Source organism: Schistosoma haematobium, chromosome 7 (genome assembly GCF_000699445.3).
Source record: "Schistosoma haematobium chromosome 7, whole genome shotgun sequence".
NCBI classification, from domain to species: domain Eukaryota; kingdom Metazoa; phylum Platyhelminthes; class Trematoda; order Strigeidida; family Schistosomatidae; genus Schistosoma; species Schistosoma haematobium.
In genome coordinates, this window is record NC_067202.1 from 14,399,335 (window position 1) to 14,420,557 (window position 21,223).

At 35.5% G+C, this 21,223-nt stretch overlaps 1 protein-coding gene across 1 annotated transcript in view; it reads left to right on the plus strand.

The window, feature by feature from the left end:
• DDX55_1 (ATP-dependent RNA helicase ddx55) overlaps positions 1–19,626 on the plus strand; it is an 87,904-nt gene extending 68,278 nt beyond the window's left edge. Inside the window, exons 9-12 of the mRNA XM_051218061.1 lie at positions 3,272–3,395; positions 6,963–7,078; positions 11,463–11,537; positions 17,018–19,626. Coding sequence (XP_051064495.1) covers positions 3,272–3,395; positions 6,963–7,078; positions 11,463–11,537; positions 17,018–17,254 — 552 coding nt within the window. The 3' untranslated portion in view covers positions 17,255–19,626. The remainder of the gene's footprint in view (positions 1–3,271; positions 3,396–6,962; positions 7,079–11,462; positions 11,538–17,017) is intronic.
• Positions 19,627–21,223: the final 1,597 nt, after the last annotated feature.

Sequence of the window (21,223 nt, forward strand, 5' to 3'; positions counted from 1 at the left end):
AACAGGCGATAAGAATACCAATATGAAGACTTATTTCAGTAGCGGTAATTCAGTGACTGGAAGCCTCAATTTGACCTGTTGTCAAGTCAGAAATGTGGATTCGTCATCATCAAAAAGTAATAGCTGACAAACAACCACAATTTTATCAACAATGTCATTTTGATGACATAGCATTCACAATGAAAAGGATTCGGACAGCAACTATCATTTGTGGAGACTCAAGTATCTCGAAAGCCAATCCACATAGATCAACATCTCAACTATAGTAGCAATAACTCAAGAATTTATATAATCAACTGTGTACAAAAAGATGGGAACGCACTGAAACATACCTACAGTGAGGTAAAATGACGAAAATTATCTGATGACTATCTTTCAAAATAACGGCTACCCACTGAACTTCACCAAAAAGTGTCAACCCTTCTCATCAGCGGGGATGAAATCAAGTATAGAAACCGACAAATAGATCATCTTACCATGTATAAAAGACACCGGAGATTGTTAAAGTTGTTTGAGACTAGGCGTAGCACACAACTAAACTATACAGCTCAGAAACCAAAGTTCCACCAAAATTGTCCACCTGAGCTACAAATCTTCTCCACCATCTCGATGCAAAATTTATTTTCATCACTTTTGAAATGGAATAACAAATATTATGTACTCAGAGGAGCGAGGTGGGCAGGTTGAGAAGGATATAATCTCTACAACATTAATGCTAGTATGGATAGGTTAAGAAAAGTCAGAAGGAAATAATGATGTAGGTAACATACTGATTCCACTCTTGTTGTAGAACTGTATAAATGTGTAGATCGCACTGATAATGGAGCAGTGGTTTAATTGTTATAGTGTTCAGCTTACAGCCTATAGTTCTCTGATTCGAACGCCGTTTCACTTGTTTCAGTTTGGTCGACTGCGAAGTATCACTAGCTGTGTTACACTAAGAATGTGACTTAAAATCAAATACACGAACTTGCACAACTGGTAAATTAATTGCAATTAGTTCTTTCTTGTGGAAACTAGCAAAAAATAGTCGATTTATGACCTTCTCTGAATTTCATTGTTCTAATACATTTCTTATTTTCTTAGATGAAAATATTTCGATTCTTTTTTTTTTAATTTTTATATTCCAATGTGACCATTGACTGCATTCTTATGATAGACGACATTTTTTTTATTTATTCATCTATTTATTTGAACACATAAACATTGGTACAAAGAGACACTGAATACATATGCGCCACACGAATCTTGATTTGTGTGTGGGCTATGATACTGCCCGAGTGCCCAGAGCGAAGTAGGTGGTTTTCTTAGAGGGCCACACCTGGAGCCTTTGACCTAAAGGTATAATCGACAAGGCAGTAAACCAACGTAAGGAGATGCGGTCTCATGGTAGCTGGTGACCAAAGATTGGTTCGTATCCCATTTATTCCCTCAGGATCCTGGAGCCCATGCATACCATTCGTTTTGAATGAGGGTTATCCAACTCCCCTAAATGGATCCTCCATGTCTACCAACTCGATTAAATCCCTCACTGGACATTCGCTTTTCGTCCTTTCAATGTCACAAACAACCCTGCTTTCGCGAGAAGGCAGTGAGTAGGACTTGCCTGACAATGGTTGTATACGTGTGTCCATGTGAGAACATTTGGAAAGGGAGAGCTTACTCTCCTCGCCATCGGCCGCACCAGGGTATTTGGGGGCAAACCAAAAAAATAAGAAAAAGGTCATGGAACATAATAGAGTGAGGCACATTTAAAGTATTGAGTTACCAACAGTAATATAAAACGCTGTTGAGGTGAATTGAATCTTTTTATTATTTAGATTGTTCAGTTAGATAAGAACTATGTTTATCTCAACAGAAGTTAAATCATTTAATTTCATATATCAATTATACCAAGTATTTAATCCAAACCGCTGACATAACCAATCAAAAACTTAATAATCTCCACAACCCCCCCCCATACTAGTAATTAACATATATTCACTAGTGACTAGCTTCATGAGGGAATTCTCGGAGTTCTAGTGAGAAGCCGTGACCAGTGGAGCTAATCCATGTCGGATAGATACAGGTATCTACCTCATTACAATAGAAGATGGTCGCGCAATTCCGTGGATTGGTTGATGATAGACACTATCACCATTGGATGCCGGCTCAGTAGTCCAGTAGGTTAAGCGTCCGCGGGCGGGATCGTTTATGCGCACTGCTGAGAAGTCCCACAATAGGACGAAACGGCCATCCAGGTTTCCAACGGTGGTCTAACATCAATCGGTTCATGATCTCAATCAACAACAACTATATGCTAGATAACATGTTATACTTATTCTCATTGACTAAGTTATAGTATGAAAAATGAAGATAACAATTCTTTGTTAGGTTCATCATTTGGTGTTTCTCAATATTTTATAATATAATGGTATCTAAGAAAGATGTAATTTTATGTTTATGGATTATGTAATTGACTTTTATAGAATTGAAGCATCATGGTATTATGACAGTTACATTTATTAGTCTTTTTTTGACTGATTCATTTGGAGAAATTTTAATTTGGCTCGATTGATTTTCATGTTCTGATCTCTCTTTTTGAACTATGAGTGAAAATTGTAGACTTAATTATTCAATCATTCACTTTTAACTTAAGACCTTTCAACAGTGTAAAACTTGGAACATTTTTTCGAAAAGTGTACATCGTGATTCCCATATGTTTTTTGCTCTCTTTCTCTTTCGCTCTCGCTCTGTTGCGTAACAATTTCACTTCATCATACTTAGCTTATTATCCTCCAAGCAGCATTGTTGAAGTAAATACGGATAAGTATCTCTAAGTTTTCAGATTTTTTTTAAAACTTTTCATAACTTAGAAAATCAGCGACCAAATTCTTTTGTGCTCTTGTTACCTCTCGTGAGACATGGACCACTGACCTTGATCATCATCTTACTTTTTTGTATGGTTATCATAACTTATACGTTTTTCATTTCCTCTTCATATCTGTAAACAGTTACCTTTCGTATTCTTGACCAGCAAATTATTCTCATCTCTGCCCCATTTCTTAATAACCTCTCGATATTTAAAATCTTGAATCACTTTATGATGTAATTCAATTTTTATTCTCTTATAGACTAACATATATATTTATCAAACAACTGTAACAAATATACAGCCTAAGTAAATGGGAGCAAAAATTTCTGTGTTGAATTCTCTTAGCTCTTATGATTCATTGACACAATGAATTACTTTTGATTAACAGTGATTATTTAACTCATATGTTTGTTATAGAATGTCAGTTCCTCGATTGATAATCGTCATTGTACTACAGCTATAGAAGATTGTTGTCATCATTTGCATAAAATTTCAGAAGCACTCAGTCCACTTCCTCGTACAGTTTATTTTCGTGCTATGGGTAAGTTAATACTAAATCGATTTGGATATTTTTTATTTATTTTAAACACACATAAACATTCGTACAAGGAGGTACCAAAAACATATACTCCACAACCTCGTCATTCGATTTGTGTGAGGGCTGGAATACTCCCTGGGTGCCCAAAGCGAAACAGGTGGTTTTCTTTGAAAGCTACACTCGAAGCCTTTGACCTAGAGGTTTAATCCATAAGGTAGTGGAGCAACATTATAGGATGCGGTCCCATGGTAGCCCGTGATCAACAATAGGTCCATGCACCATTTATTCCCTCAGGTTCCTGGAGCTCATATGAACCATTCAATATGTTCCTCATTGTTTTTGTCGTGCTTGGCTAGTTTAAACCGCGTTCTCTGAAGCAATACGAGAGAATAGGTTGAAACTAGTAATAATAATGATAATAAATTTTTCTAAAGTCATCGTATTTTGGTTTGAACAGATGTGAATTTCACCAAACTACCTTAAGTTTAGCAATGTGTTAAGGTTAAAATAATAATGAGCTTCGTTTTTGAATATGTAATGATACCGTTATTAAACTAAAAAAAGAAATGAGAACAAATTCTGTATGCTCTACAAATACCAATGAAGAATGAATTATTTATTTTGGCACGGATCTATAAAGCTCGTAAGTAAGTAAGTAAGTATAAAGCTCGTTTGGTCTTCTGTCAACTTACATCACTTATGAGGTACACGAGGTATTCGTCTACCAACCAAAAAAAACAAGTTAACTGGACACCTGTATGTGCTGTTCTACTTTGTTTCTGTTAAACGTCACCTTTAGAAATAGAGGATATTCGTATATTACTATTATTTGATCATATTTTCGTGGTCTATGTTGGGACAATCGAGTGAGCAACGGTCAGACTAGATCTAGGGTATTAGATAAAGATTAAAAATCGGTTTATGAATTAGTCAATATCCATAGACTAAGATTAATAAGACATGTATTACATGGCCTAAACACTACCTACCTACCTACTTAGACAGATGATGTTGACTGGTGGAGTCGGTTGAAAGTACACTAGTGACTGTCAAACTGTGTAGTGGTGGTAGGTACAAAATACGTGGTTGGGGTCTATGCAGTTATTATAACTAATTGTTGGAGACGTTGGATAATATGACTGCGTATCAGTCACAATGGTGTAGATATATTCACTCTTTGTCTTCCCCCCAGGTATAGAGTTTCAAATTGATCTTATACGTTTCTTATTTTACATATTCATTGCTCTTTTCTGAAGTAATATTATCCATACCTAATGTTTTCTATTAACATTAACCTTGTTACTAATTCTACTACTTTGTTCACAATTGATTGATAACATAACCAATATCATGTTTGTTAAGTACTTCTTAATGCTGATAGAATTCTATTGATCAAGTTGCAATGTGGATCAACCAGGCAACATCAATGCCCTCAAGATTACTGATATCATTTGCTGACAATTCTCATATACGTTCAGAGCATACTAACAACTATCTCCAGTCACTTGAAATCTCTACTACCCTAATATATGTGTTCAGAATGTCACCTCATTGTGCTGATATGATGTGGAAAGATAATCATTGCCCATTCATATAGGATTCTACGTTGCACATAACTGCTTTAAGTGTTTTAATAATTTATGCTTACTCTGCATCTTTAAAAAAAATATTTTTCTTGAAAATTCTTATAGTTTTAAGTCAAATATTTCTTCAATAGTTCTCCAGTTGTTGTTAATCATGATAAGAGATAACTTCTAATTCTTTACAAGGTCATCTAAATCGATATTAATCGCATCTGCTCACTAGTAACTATCTTCAATGTGGAATTTTCAAATCTCTATTATGAAACTGGAATCGTTAAAAGTCAGTCAATGAGAACTTTGAGCATTTCCTGAATACTTAACATCACATCGGTTATGAGTCGCGAAACTTCACAAAGTTAAGGGTGTAGAAGCATTAATTCCGACTGTATTGTATCGTGGTTCTGTATTTGGTTCGGTAAAAATATTGTATACGGTCTTCTGAGCAACCTTAAACTGCCAAATTAAAGGGAAGTGTTGGTATAAGAATAAGCCATGATACACAATTCGTTTAACCAACGGCCTTTATATATATGTATAATACGTGGGTCACATAGTTTTTGAATACACAGGCCTGCCACCTTAATGTGGTGACCGGTCTTACCTTCTATAATCACCTAACTAAGCTATAGTGGCTGAAACAATCGTTTTTACTTTTCCAGGTGAGTCAACTAAAGAGCGATGAGACTTACATCAGCAAGTTTAAATTCTGAGAGCGAAGTCCTGTTGGCTACTATATCGAGGTGTAACGGTATACGAGGTTTTACTTTTACCTCAGACATCCAGTATCCAGCACCTTTGATCTATGTTAATTGGTTCAAACTATTTTGTTGTGGTTACGGCGATAACTACAGTCAGTAGTCGGAAACGTTGTGTGACATGAATCACAATTTATAATAGTGGTGCAAAGATGCATTCACTCGTTATCTTTGTTGGCTGTTTACTTTGCTAATTTCATCTCGTCGTGCTGATGTAGTTTAGAAACTTGTACTGACATTACATATATATATGTACACTGATATTTCTGTACCTCATCAGACTACTTGAATCCAGGCTGTCTGAACAATGTCTATGATCTGTGTGTATTCAGAATGAGTATTTTAATTATTGAGAATCAAATTGTCACTAAATTCAAATTCTTTCATTTATTTTATTATTTATTTCAACACATAAGTATTAGTACAAAAGGGCACCAAATATATATGCGCCACACTATATTTATGTGTGAGGGCTGTGATACTGCCCGGGTGCCCAAACCGAAGCAGGTGGTTATCTTAGGGGGCCACACCCCGAGCCTTTGACCTGAAGGTCTGATCCACAAGGCAGTGGAGCATTGTGAGGAGATGCATTCCTATGGTAGCCGGTGACCAACAATTGGTTCATACGCCATTTGTTCCCTCAGGATACTGGAGCCCATGTGCACCATTGGTTTGGAATCCTGTTAAAGCGCCGAACATTCGCTTTTCGTCCTCTCATTTTCGTAAACAACACCCGTGGTGAGAGAAGGCAGTGAGTAGGACTTCCCTGGTAGGGGCTGTATACGCGTGGCTGTGTGAGAGCATTTCGAGAGGGAGAGCGGGCCCACCTTACTCTCGGCCATACCAGGGCATTTAGGGGCAGTTTAAATTCTACTCAATCAATTATATCAAACGTTGTAAGGCAAGTGTTACTGTTAGTAAGTTTACTTCATGAATATTTGACTGATGTCTTTCAAATTTGATTAACTTCACTTCTAGTGTGAAATGTTTAATAATTCTATTACATAACCATCTACATCATGATTAGTCAAACTGTTTTCAAACACACACTACTTAATTAGGTAGGTACTTAAGAGTTTAATACTCTATGCACTTCTACTTCACTACAAAATTAAAACAATATAGTCTACAATATGTTCTACTACTATTGAATGATGTAAATAATTAAAGTTATTATATTTTGTTTATTATCATATGGTTTCTTTTTCTTCTATTCCTTTTTTAACTTTCAGGGATCATGTGTAATTGTGTTTGTACGGAATTAGTAAAAACTATCTTGAAATTAATCGATATTACGAAATCAGATTGTGATAACATTTTGATCTTGTTGGAGTCTATCAAAAACACTGTAAGCTATTGCTATTATTATTATTATTATTATTATTATTATTATTATTATTATTATTATTATTATTATTATTATTATTATTATTATGGTGAAGCTGAAGTATAAAGACGAACTTGAGCATAATTGTAAATGATTTTCTGATAAGACATTGACACATTCAGCTAATCCAGTATGCAATATTTATGAATGATCGTTTTATGTGGCCCATGATTAGAATTTCTATAAGTTATGAATGTATAGTCAGGATTAGAATTTATAGCTTAGTTTTATAATTGGAACTAAGATATAATGTCAGAAGGGGTTTTGTGGAGATAGTAGTAATTTCAATAGTTGAGATCATGAGTCAGTTATGAGGTAGTAACTCACTGATGACAATGGTGGATGTGTTGCTCGATTTCGTGGATTAGTTGAAGTTAGACATTGACACCGTTGGATGCCGGCCAGCTCAGTGGTCTAGTTGATTAAGCGCCTGGCGCGAGACTGATAGGTCCTGGGTTCGGATCCTGCGAGGCGGGGTCGTGGATGCGCACTGCTGAGGAGTCCCACAATAGGACGGAACGGCTGTCCAGTGCTTCCAGGTTTTCCATGGTGGTCTAGCTTCAATTGACTCATGATCTCAACTATTGAAATTAAGATATAATGCTTATAATCTAGGTTTGTAAGATTTAAAGGATTGATATGAGTTTATTTAGTCCTAAACTTTATATCTTCACTCCAAACATCCCTGATTCTAACTCTAAACTATATATTCTGACAACTTAAGAAAAAATTTTTTAATATTCTCTTGAATGAACGTTTTTAATACGACTAACTTTTAGCTGTTCTGTTATTTCATCTAATTCATCATTCGTAAACAACATGTTCATTTGATAGAGATACTTCTTGGCTTTAAAACGATTCCTCGGTTCATGGCTGGCTCACCTTCATAGATTAATTTAGTCATTAATATTATTCACCATTTAAATAGATATATTTAGACCAGGAGGACAAATTAATGGTGATAATAATCCATTGTCTTTGTTGTTACCATTGAGCTTAAATATTTCAATATTTTTTTCGATCAGGGGAGCCATACAGATTAAATGTAATTAATAATAATTTGATTTATTCACTAGGTAGTTAACTCAAATACACCACATACACTGCAAGTGTGTTTTCTATGATATCTGATTTCGTTTACACATTTTATTGACTTTCTTAAAAAGGTAAAGAAAGGGGACGACAAGTTTGGTAGTATTTTTAGCTTTGAAATAATACTGTAACTGAGCACCTAATAAAGACAACACTCAAATATAGCCATTAGGTATGATGTTCAAGTTACTAACCTTTTCTTTACTGTGTATATTTCAAAGACACATTAAATAGAGAATCTTCAGGTGCAATGTGATGCTTTTTACCTGATTTTACATTATCCTTAACGTGATCTATTTCAATAATCAGAGAAGGGTTTTTGTGAATATTATAGTAATTTAGTAGTTGGATTCACGAGTCAATTGAATCTAGACCACCATGGAGAACTTGGAAGCACTGGACGGCCACTTTTCCATGAGGATAAGGTTTATTTGACGCTCTTCATTTCTGTTTAAACAATATTCAAAGATTAACGAGAATATTTTTACATATGGATTTAATATCTCTTAAAGGGTCGTCGAAAAAAACCGGATTGTTATATGATCTAAAGTTTTCGCTTCTATTAATTGTAACGTACACAGTGCGTTGGGAATTGAAAACAGTCATAATGAATAGCAATAATAATAATGAACGGCAACTGGAAAGGCAAGTTCATGAATGTTGGTTGGAGATTAGTGGTCGGCAACTTATGCTTCTCGAGTTTTAACAGGTGTAGGTAAGTAGTTACACAGGAAGAAGATGAAGGGTTGGCAAAACTTGATGTTCCAGCTGAACGACTCATAAAAGTGCTAAGATCATACGAATAGTCAAGTGAGAATGAAACACTAGCGGTTAATATTACTAACATGACTATAACATTCTAAACAAAAAAAAAACACTAATCCTGTAATCTCTTTAGCATTGGATTACTGATGGTGTAGTTTTTTCCTTTTATCGTTTTGACCCAATTTTCCCCTGTTTTTTTCTCCCTCTTTCTCGCCCTGTTTATATAATCGATCGGTTAGTGTGTCCTCATATTGTTATTTATTTTTCTCTTCCTAAATAAATAAAATGATAATAATATTCATTCCTTCCAATTCATTTTGAATACTAATCTTCATGCAAAGGCTGAAGTTTTATAGATTATAACAAACTATACAAATAACCTTGAACTACTTTACAAAACTAATACGTGTAAATTCTGTTTAGTTTTGGTTATGTGATTTATCAATAAGAATCTAATACAATTAGAATTGATAAACAGTTTCATTAATCTAATAATAGATGTTTTTCTATTCTAAATCATGAAAGACTTTCATCATAGATGATTCAATCAGCTGTAATAATTTGTGTAATCATTTCAATGAATTTCGCTCTGAAATCTGATTGGTTCATTCATGTGCTTTATTTTTACCGCCCAATATTTCCATAATTCAATAAATCAGGCTTTGTTCACTTCATCCAATGATGCTTTTCGTTCATTATTATTATTATTATTATTATTACTATTATTATTATTATTATTATTATTATTATTGTTATTATTATTATTATACTGTAACCTTAAGGTATTTACGCTGGTCAATCAATATTTTGCTTGTTCCAACACACACACCTCTCCCATTTAAGGAAGGGAATTTTTGTGACCTGATAATTCCTTATGTCAGTAGAATAGACGGGAAGTTAATTTGAAATAAACTATGTATCTTCGTTGTTATTCAAAAAAAGTGGGGGTGGGTGGGTGGTTGAAAAACCTAGTTAGATATCAACATTTTATGAATGTATTTTGGTGTTTGATTCCAAGTTATTATTTAACAAGAAAGAAAGTGTTTTAGTAAATATGTTGACGATAATATGAAAAGTTGAGGCGGAATTGGGGCATTTGTTAGTATATTACTTGAAAATTACTCTGAATACCTGCTGTTTTCTGAATTGGCCTTGTATCGTACGAGAATTTGTGGTAGACTGACAAATCCCTGTCTGACAAAAGTATTCGTAACACAATAGCTCTATGTAATAAACTGGCCCTCTCTCCACTTTTGCAACCCAGTCCTATTGTCAGGAAACAATGCACGGCGTAGCAGCCGTTGGGATAACATTCGTAAAACGTGTCCAAGCCACTGATGTCGGTGTTTCCTGTTGATGGTACCAGTAGAGTTGTCGTCGCTGCGCCTGGACACGTATTCTTGAACCTCAACGTGGTGTTCCCTCTGGATATCAGCAATCCTTTGAAGAACCTTTTCTAACCTCCTTCCTTCGTGAGTGGGCAGCGTCGCTTAAGATTCTGGTCGTTTAACGCAAACATTGTCATACCCCAAACACAGTTACCAGTATGACTTTAATCTAGAATCTTTTACTTTTTGTTTCGTCGCTTCCCAATCCACCTACGTTGGATGGTAGGACCTAAATTAACAAATTTTTCAGTCATTATAGATCAATTCAGTTATCACAAGCCTTGATCACGTCAAGTTAACAGCTACGATTGAACTTGACTAACCTAAAAAAATTATTCTTCCCTTTTTGAGATTTTCTCAATGTCCACAAACAAGACACTGTATTGATTTTATTATTGTTTGATTATTATTGGTTGATGTTAGTTTCGAATTTTTAATGATGAATTTATTATTTGCTACTTTTTAAGCATCCATCACTTCGTAGAAGTTTTATGTTAATCGATTCCATAAAGTTTCATGTAAGCTTATTCATGTATGATTACTCGTTAGTTGCTACTAATATTGAACTGAGTCATGTAAGTAGCTGCAGACTATCTTGCTGAGATCCAAGTGACTATCGAAATCAGTGGTTGTTAACTTCGGGTAATATGGCTTAAAATCGTTCGCAATAGCGTACGGTTATTCACTCTTTGTCTTTGTCATATTTTCTTTTCAAGTCCTATCGTCGATGCCTGATCTTTTTCATTTCTACTACTACTATTACTATCTCCTACTATTCTGGGCATTTTCCTGACAATCTCATTTCGCTATGTTAATAAGCTCTGGTAGTTTGAACTGATGTACACATGTTCCGTGTTCTGTATTGTGTATGACCGACTAATACCATTACATAGTTACGTAAATGAATAAACCCCAACCCAAACTTTGCTGTTTCACAGTACACATATAGTTAGCTAAATCATTCGATCCTATATTGTGTACACTAGGTGTTTTCTCGTGTACATAAAAATAACTAGTAAGGTTATTGTTCCTCGTTTTTATTGTTGGAATCATTAGGAATTTAATATATTTTTTACCTAATTTTCTGTCCTATTGATTAGATCGTGGAATTTTTCAAACCTTCTGAAGTTGTACATCAGCCAGCTGCAAAAGAACCAATAATTAAATCACAGCATGTAAGTAAATTTTTCTTTTTTGTTAAAGGAATATGAGGAAAAATGAAGTTATTACTGTATGAAAGATTTGTGGGAATTGTTGAGTTTCATAAGTGACATCATGGACTAAAATTTAAAAAAATCTGTTTTGTCCTAGTATGAAACTTCCCAGCATTTTGCATTTATAAGTTAGGCTCTCGCCGTTAAACTCAAAGGTCCCTTGTTCGATACCCTGTGGTGGGGTCGTGGATCTACACTGTCATTGAAGAATTCCGTGCTATACGTAGTAGTTGTCCGGTGCTTCTTGGTTTTCATTGACTGGCTTACTAAAATCAGTGCGCGATGTAAATGACTTAACATTTCATTGACCTATGGTATGGATGCCTGTGTTTGACAAGACGTTTTTTTGTACTTCGTCTTTATATTTTGTATTTAATAATAAATGTCGGCTTTTAAGTTATTCGTTGCGAGTTTCGAAATTTTAAATGTTTTGTTGGAAGTGTACAATCAGAATCCTTGCCTACACTGAATTAAATCCTTTTCCGGGTAGTACTTGTGAAGTATGATTTTACATTACTGTTCTACTTAACGTGTGTTGAATACCTTAATCAATAAATGGTTTGCAAATTAGGCCCCCAAATGCTCTTGTACGGTTGAGAGTGGGGAGAGTTAGCACTCCCTCCCGAAAGGCTCTCACTTGGACATGCGTATGCATCCACTACCATGGAAGTTCTACTCACTGTCTTCTTTCGAAGGGAGGGTTGTTTGCGAAATTGAAAGGGCGAAAAGCGAATGTCCGATGGGGACTTTAACCGAGTTGGTGGGCACGGAGGATCCACCTAGGGGAGTTGGAGAACCCTGATTCCGAACCAATAGTGTGCATGGGCTGCAGTATCCTGAAGGAACGAATAGAGTATGAACTAATCGTTGGTCACAGGCTACGATGGGACTGCATCTCTCAACATTGCTCCACTGCCTTGTGGATCAGACCTTTAGGACCTACTTCGTTCTGGGCACTCGGGTAGTATCACAACCCACACACAAATCAAGTGACTTATGTGGCGTATATATATTCAGTGTCTTTTTGTACCAATATTATTAATGTGTTCAAATAAATAAACTTACATTATCCTTCAAGCATGTTTGTTTTCTTCTGAACTACATGGCTTTATATAAAGTAACTTTATTCAAAACAAATCATCAATAAAGTTTGTTTTAATCGAAATCATTATTAGTTGTAAACTTCAAAAGTAGAATTAAGCTCTACAAGATCCATAACCAATGTTATTTTGATGCAAATATACTGATATTTATGAATCATTTATTCAAATTTATTAAGATTACATTAGCATTTTCACAGTTGATATAACTAATGTTTTTTTTTGGGGGGGGGTTTAGATTATTGAATGTCAATTAGTTGTTTGTTTACTAAATTTCTCATTTATTCTATGTATAATACAATTGAAATGAAAATAATGCATGAAATGTAAATTTTATTGTTTAAACTAAGTTTATATGTTTTACACCATCTTATCATAACTGTGTATTCGTTATTTGAATCATCCTGTTGGTGTTGAGAATTACAATGGATCAGTATTTTTTTTTTTTGAGGGTAGGGGGGGTGTAGAAATGTGTACGCTGTGTAGGTTACTTTGATATTGCCATTAATTTACAAACAATTTGATAAGCTGAAATGAATAATGGCGCGTTCCGTCCTACTTAGAACTTTTCAACTGAATGTACCTGGTATATCCAAGAGTTAATGTTTATTCTGGGACTTATAGAACGAAACGTGCGTTCTGGATTCAACTGCTTGCCAATATCAGTAATTTAGTTGTTCGTTTGTAAAGAAAACACAACTAGAATGTATTCACTATAATAACGGATAAATATTTTTATTAGATTCGAACTAAAATGCCAAACGTTCCGAGTTATTTATGTTTTTTTAATTCGCATAAAATCTGGTACGACTTTATTTATTTGAACACATAAATATTGGTACAAAGGGGCACCAGATACGTATGCGCCACACAAATCTCATTTGATTTGTGTGAGGGCTGTGATACTGCCCGGGTGCCCAAACCGAAGCAGGTGGTTTTCTTAGGGGACCACATCCGGATCCTTTGACCCAAATGTCTGATCCACAGGGCAGTGGAGCATTGTGGGGAGATGCGGTCTCATGGTAGCCGGTGACCAACAATTGGTTCATACGCCATTTGTTCTCTCAGGATACTGGATCCCACGATGGATTTCGAATGTGGGTTATCCAACTCCCCTAGGTGGACTCTCCATGTCCACCAACCAGCTTAAAGTACCGGACATTCGCTTTTTGTCCTCTCATTATCGTAAACAGCACCCGTGGTGCGAGAAGATAGTGAATAGGACTTCCCTGGTAGAGGCTATATACACGTGGCCACTTGAGTGGATTTCGAGAGGGAGAGCTGACTCTTCCCACTCTCGGTCGTACCAGGGCATTTGGGGGTCGACTTTGCACCAAAAATAATATGTTCCAGAAGGATGTTTGTGTGTAGACTGTTGTACCACCACCTATGGACCTAAATCGAGACAAATAGTTTCCTTACGTGAACATTGCCTGAGTCTATGGTTAAAGGTCTAATTGAAATCGCCTTTAAAGAATGTCAGGAGTTACCATATTTTGGTAGCCAGTGACCAAAAATAGGTTTATGCATTATTAGTTCCTTCAGGATTCTGGAGCTTATGTTAGTCATTGATTTTAGGGCCACTATTTTACTATTCCATTATGTAGACCGTCCGTGGGCATCAATTAGTTTTAAACACTGGAATTTCAATTTTCTTACTTTTACCTTCGTAAACAACACCTACATGATGTGAAGAAAGTGATTAAGTTTTCCCTATCTTCAACCGTACCAAGACATTTAGAAACTGACAATTTATGTTCTTCTTTTCGTTATTCTTACTAAGACGTGTCAACTTACGAGCTTTGTACCGATATTGTATTTGAACCTGTGTTAGTCATACTTATCTAATGATTGGTATAAAATTGATTGCTTAAACTCGGTAAACAGCTACAACTACTACTTAAGTACTGGGTTTCAAGCTTGTTAAACTAATATTAACCTGAGATTTCATATGTTAATTCTCATTATTCATATGTACTGGGTTGATTGAATTATGGCATATCCAACTTTAATAGGTTTCAGGCATATGCAAGAAATAATTTTTCTCTTAACTTCACTGTAATCTACAACTGACTATAATCTCTATACAACTTCATATGTTGTTTTGTGAGAAGAAAAAGTTTTTATTAATTTTCGAAACAATAAAATTATTATAAGCAAGGATGGATAGTGGATAACAGTGGAATCCAGGACGCACGTTTCGTCCTATTTGGGACTTGTCAGCTGAATGTACCTGCATCTCAGAGTTTGATGTTCACTCAACCCAGTACTGTTCACTTCAAAACGCCATCGCGTTATCCACTTAGTTACTGAGTCGTGACAGTCACTTGCTTGTGAAATGTATCTTTGCTTATAATGCTTGTGAATTAAGGCAATATCGAGGCAATACGCACAGTATGCACATATACCAATAAGAGACTGATCAATATCAGTCCTAAATATCATTGGGAAGATTCAAGGAAACAATACCAAGTGAATACAATTATTGGTTTAAGTTTATTAAAAGAGTAATATCTTCTTGCAAGTAAATTTCAGTTACTTGTGTACAACCTATACTCTAAATATTAGGGCTGATGATAATACACGGCTGCCCAAACCAAAATAGGTAGGTTTGGATTTCGAATCTCGAACTCAGTAGCCGTAAGTCGAGTGCTTCAATTGCTAAACTATCGCCTTCGTGTTTGGTGTATATGTGAATGTCATTTAAGCATCTGGTTAACGTTTTTTATACAGCTACGTTGTTGTCAATGGGATAGAGTTGCTAACCGAATCGTTAAGAGAGGGAGAGAGAGATGTAGAGTAAGATGATATTACTCACCCTTCCAATTTAAAGTAGAGGAAGAGGGACTCGAACTTGAAGCCTAATAGTATGAAAATCAACCACCTTATTTCCACAAAATCCTTTCACTCTGTCTAACAGCTTCTTTTTTTTCTTACCTCCATTGATAAACAATCAAACTAATCATAGCGAATAGTATATTGTCACTTGGATTTCGGCAAATCAATCTAAATTGTCAGTTGATATCAGTTTCTATACGAATCAAATTCATGAAAACAATTCTCATAAAAATAATTCTAAAACCAAGTTATTACTTATATCCATTTTTATATTATCCTTCATTTTGGATTTGATGATTAACTCCTTATTACAATTGACAAATGTGTATAATCAGTAGAATTCAATGCCGTGGTATGGCCGAGAATGGGGAGAGTCCGCTCTCCATCTCGAAATGCTCTCACACAGCTATGCGTATACAGCCTCTGCCAGGGAAGTCTTACTCACTGCCTTCTCTCACCACAGGGGTGTTGTTTACAAAAATCGGAGGACGAAAAACGAACGTCCGGCGCTTTAATCGGATTCCAAACCAATGGTGCACATGGGCTCCAGTATCCTGAGGGAACAAATGGCGTATGAACCAATTGTTGGTCACCGGCTTCCATGGGACTGCATCTCCTTACGATGCTACACTGCCTTGTGGATCAGACCTTCAGGTCGAAGGCTCGGGGTGTGGCCCCCTAAGATAACCACCTGCTTCGGTTTGGGCACCCGGGCAGTATCACAGCCCTCACACATAAATATAGTGTGGCGCATATATATTTGGTGCCCTTTTGTACTAATACTTATGTGTTGAAATAAATAAAGTACTAACAGAATAGGCGAAACTATAATTTATGGAAGAAACAATCAGATCTTGGTTAAATACCATTTTGGTATTATAACTGATGTCAGTTCATGATGAAAGCACTAAATCTTATTCCTCACATTATTTTCTAACCCTCATAACAAACCTGGTAATTGGGTGGAAATTCCAATGTTTATTTTGGCCTTGCTCAAATATCGTTTCTAAATTATAGCCTCATCACAGATTGGATAATACGACATTGATTACTGCTTAATAATCAATTAATTGTATATAGTTCAACAGTCATAATGTCTTAGACTATGAAACTGAGTAACAAGTTTGAATCTTTTACAACGGATGTCAGTTTTATCAAAGTGACAAATATATATTTTAACATGAGACTTAAATCAAACAATGTTTTCTACTGATTACCTCTCATTATCTAACATGATGTATATATGTGCGTAATAAATTGTAAAATTCCAGTTGATTAACTCATATAGACCTTTAAGTCAAAGACTTTGGGTATAGGCCCCCCCCCAAGAAAGCCAACTGCTTCAGTTTGGGAGCCTGGGCGAGTTATCCAGCACCAACACAAATCGAATAATGAAGTCTGACACATATATATATCTTCTATTTGCTATCTCCTTGTATCAATGTTTATGTGTTTAAATAAATAAATAATCCGAATTCTTTTTATTAATCTTATACTTCATAGAATTACAATACTGATGAATTATTAACAAGACGTTGTCCAGATTTTCATCGTTTACAAGGTATTATATCAGTATTATCTGCATCATCATTAGCTGAAATTCGTGATATATTATGGAATGATGGTAATGGACCATTATCTATTGAATCCCATTTAACAACATCTGAATTACGTTGTTTAATAAAAGCTTTATATAGTAGTTCATCATTTCGTGATGAATTATTACAAAAATTACATTGATATTTCATCCCTCCCCCTCCCTATCCCCCTTCGTCCTCTGATGATTGTATTTTCGTTTTCATTTAATGTTCTGTTTCTTTGTAATAAGATTTTCTTATGTTTCCTTTGTTTTTTTTTGGGGGGGGGTTTGATAAATCAATAATAACTTACTTACTTACTTACTTACGCCTGTTACTCTCAATGGAGCATAGGCCGCCGACCAGCATTCTCCAACCCACGCTAACCAGAAAATCAATAATAATAATAAGTGTATGTAAATGGGTTTGTATTTTAAATAAGAACTTTCGTCTAAATTTGATTAGAATAGTTTCACAATATTTGGGCGCCGAGTTGATATGAGACATTAACTAGGAAGAATGTTGTATTTGTAAAATCTCAATGAATGAATTTGAAGTAAATTTAACATTTCACCTTGGCAATTTAGTTCAAGCTTTCTCAAGAAAATGTAATCAAACATTTACTTATCGTCCTTTCATTTTTGTAAACAACACCCCCACTATAAGAAGGCAGTAAGTCAGACTTTCCTGACAGTGGTTATATCCACATGATCATGTGAGAGCATTTAGAGAAGAAGAGCTCACGTTCAACCGTAAAAGATCATGTGAGGGCTGAGATACATCACATCAATGATATTATAAGTTAGCTTTCTAGTTTTGAATAATGAAACTGACAAATTTAAACGACTGATGTGTGTAGAATGATATTATGGCTTGTATTTTCATTAATCAGTCAAGGAATATGTTTATTAGTCTTCTCAATGTTGCAACTAAGGTAATGGAATTGATTATTTTCTGAGATTCATTCCATAAATGACATCAAGAACTCTTATTCAAAAATTTATCCTTTCTATTGAATATATGTTTTTTATTTACTATATTTCGTTCCAACTTTGCCTGTAGCTCTTCCAGAGCTACTGTCGGTCCCAATCCCGTGTAAAGAAGGGTTGGGCATGGGGTTAGCAACCCCATTCCGTAGAAGATTAACTCGCTAAAAAACCGCCAACCAGAGCACATTACGTCGGGAAATAGAAGCACATATGAAAAGGATGAATAACAACTGGAAGGAGCTAGAAAGGATTGCTCAGGACAGGGTTGCATAGTGAGTGGAGGTGAGTGGCCTCTGCTCTTCTACGAGGAGTAACAGGCGTAAGTAAGTAACATATTTCGTTCCGAATGTAGTGTAGTTCTATGGTCATAATATATTTAAAACAAACTTGATAGTAAGGTCTTACTTACTTACGCCTGTTACTCCCAATGGAGCATAGGCCGCCGACCGGCATTCTCCAACCCACTCTGTCATGGGCCTTCTTTTCTAGTTCCATCCAATTCTTGTTCATTTTTCTCATGTCTGTTTCCATTTCTCGGCGTAATGTGTTCTTTGGTCTTCTTCTTTTCTTTTGGCCTTGAGGATTCCATGTGAGGGCTTGTCTTGTGACGCAGTTCGGTGCTTTCCTCAATGTGTGTCCTATCCACTTCCAGAGCTTCTTCCTAATTTCTTCCTCCGCTGGGATCTAGTTTGTTCTCTCCCAGAGTACGTTGTTGCTAATAGTGTCCGGCCAACGGATCTGAAGTATTTTGCGTAGACAACTGTTAATAAACACTTGTATTTTCTGGATGATGACTTTCGTAGTTCTCCAGGTTTCTGCCCCATATAGTAGAACTGTCTTGACATTTGTATTGAAAATGATAGTAAGGTCATCTGAAGTAAATTCTTTTTGGTATTTGGATAGTCGGAGTTTCTTTTAGGGATTGTGCTATGTTTGAATTAGTTGTACTCGTTAACTTTTGGTAGTTCTGTGCTTATTAAGTACTTTAAATATTTGTCTGATTGACAAGAGACCTTCTGTTGTTTAGTGGCTAGTTAATTTGTGTTGTAGAAGTTCATTTTAACTAACAGAGGTTGTCGTAGGCTTTCCTAAATTTATTTGACGTGAGGATTCATCGTTTTTTACATTCCCCAAGCTTTTATTCCAGCGGTCTAACTCACAAAGCAGTGAAGCAACGTTAAGAGATGCAGTCCCATAGTAGTCTGTGACAAACAACAATTTCATACTCTTTTCGTTCCTTCAACATCCTAGAGCCCATGTCCATCATTGGTTCAGAATCAGGAATTCCAAATCACCTAGGTGGATCCACTAGCCCGGTTAAAATTCCTGTGTGGTTTGAGAGACAGTCGAAAAAGAACCATGGACCTAGGTTTTGTAATATTTTTGATACTGGTCAGTAACGTGAATAAGTAATCTTGAGTAAACCTGTATTTCCTGTATCATCCAACTTCACAGTCTGGTAACTGATATATGACAATACTAGTTCTTCTTCTACTGTACCGCTATTCAATCTACACTAGACAATTCTATTTCATCTCTTTCGTTGAGCAAGTTGCTGTCTAGTCTTTGAAGTGTTAGGTGCTAGATTCTAGTAGATATTGACGGTTACTTACTTACTTACGCCTGTTACTCCTAATGGAGCATAGGCCGCCGACCAGCATTCTCCACCTCACTCTGTTCTGGGCCTTCTTTTCTAGTTCCATCCAATTCTTGTTCATTTTTCTCATATCTATCTCCATTTCCCGACGTAATGTGTTATTTGGTCTTCCTCTTCTCCTCCTTTGACCTTGAGGATTCCATGTGAGGGTTTGCCTTGTGACGCAGTTGGGTTCTTTCTTCAACGTGTGTCCTATCCACTTCCAGAGCTCCTTCCTGATTTCTTCCTCCACTGGCATCTGGTTTAATCTCTCCTACAGTTAGTTATTGATGATAGTATCTGGCCAACGGACCCATAGTATTTTGCGTAGACAACTATGAATAAACACTTGTATTTTCTGGATGATGGCTTTCATAGTTCTCCAGGTTTCTGCCCCATATAGTAGAACTATTTTGACATTTGTATTGAAAATTCTGACCTTGGTGTTGATTGAGAGATATTTGTTTTGAGTTGCAGATGTTCTTCAATTTTAGATATACTGTTCTTGCTTTACCGATCCGCGCCTTCACATCTGCATCAGATCCACCGTGCTTATCAATGATGCTGCCCAAATATAAAGAAAGTCATTAACATAGTGATATTTCTATATTGAATTGTATGATACACGATGAGTTTTGTGTGATGTACACTAAAGTACATGGATTTAATTCATTCACAATTATCCATGTAACTAGCTAATAAAAATGAAGAACAAAAAAAAGAGATAACTGAAATCATACCACTTTAATGATTATTAACTTTAGGTCATATTATATTTATTATCACCAATATACATGCGTCCTTAACTATTTAAGGACACATTTATATAATTACAATTACAATAATTGTATGTATGAATTAAGTTGAATTTTACACTCTTTAGACAGCACTTTAACATAATTAATCACTATGTCATACGTTTTTTTGTTGTTGGTTGATTGTCATTTTCCGGTGATTGAAACTTATTTTGAAGTCTTGTGATTAGAATTTGACTTCTAATATAACAATGTTTCGTAATGAAGTACTTGATCTAACTGTTTAACCTTCATTACACTTACTTACTTATTCCTGTTACTCCTTATGGAGGAACATAGGCTACCCACCAATATTCTCCGTTCAACTCTGTCCTGGACAATCCTTCCTAGTTGTTTCCAATTGTTATTTATCCTTTGAATGTTTGTTTCTAATCTAGAAACTTTCATCATGTCAATACAATTCTGAATGAAATATTTTGGAAGGTAAAAAGACTTAATATGTCACATAAAATCTTACTTATACGATGGACACATTCATGAGATTGCTTCCATTTAGCGGTCAGTTTTAAGGTTCTACACCAACTATTGTTCACATTTGTTTGATACTTCAATGTGATTTGTTTAGTTCCTGAGTTATCTTGTAAATAAATGTTAATTTATATAGATTAGATGATACGTTTAACTTCACCTGAAACTCCTCTAAGGTTACTGCTGGTCCTAAGCTTGGATAAAGGAGGAGGATCGGGCATGGG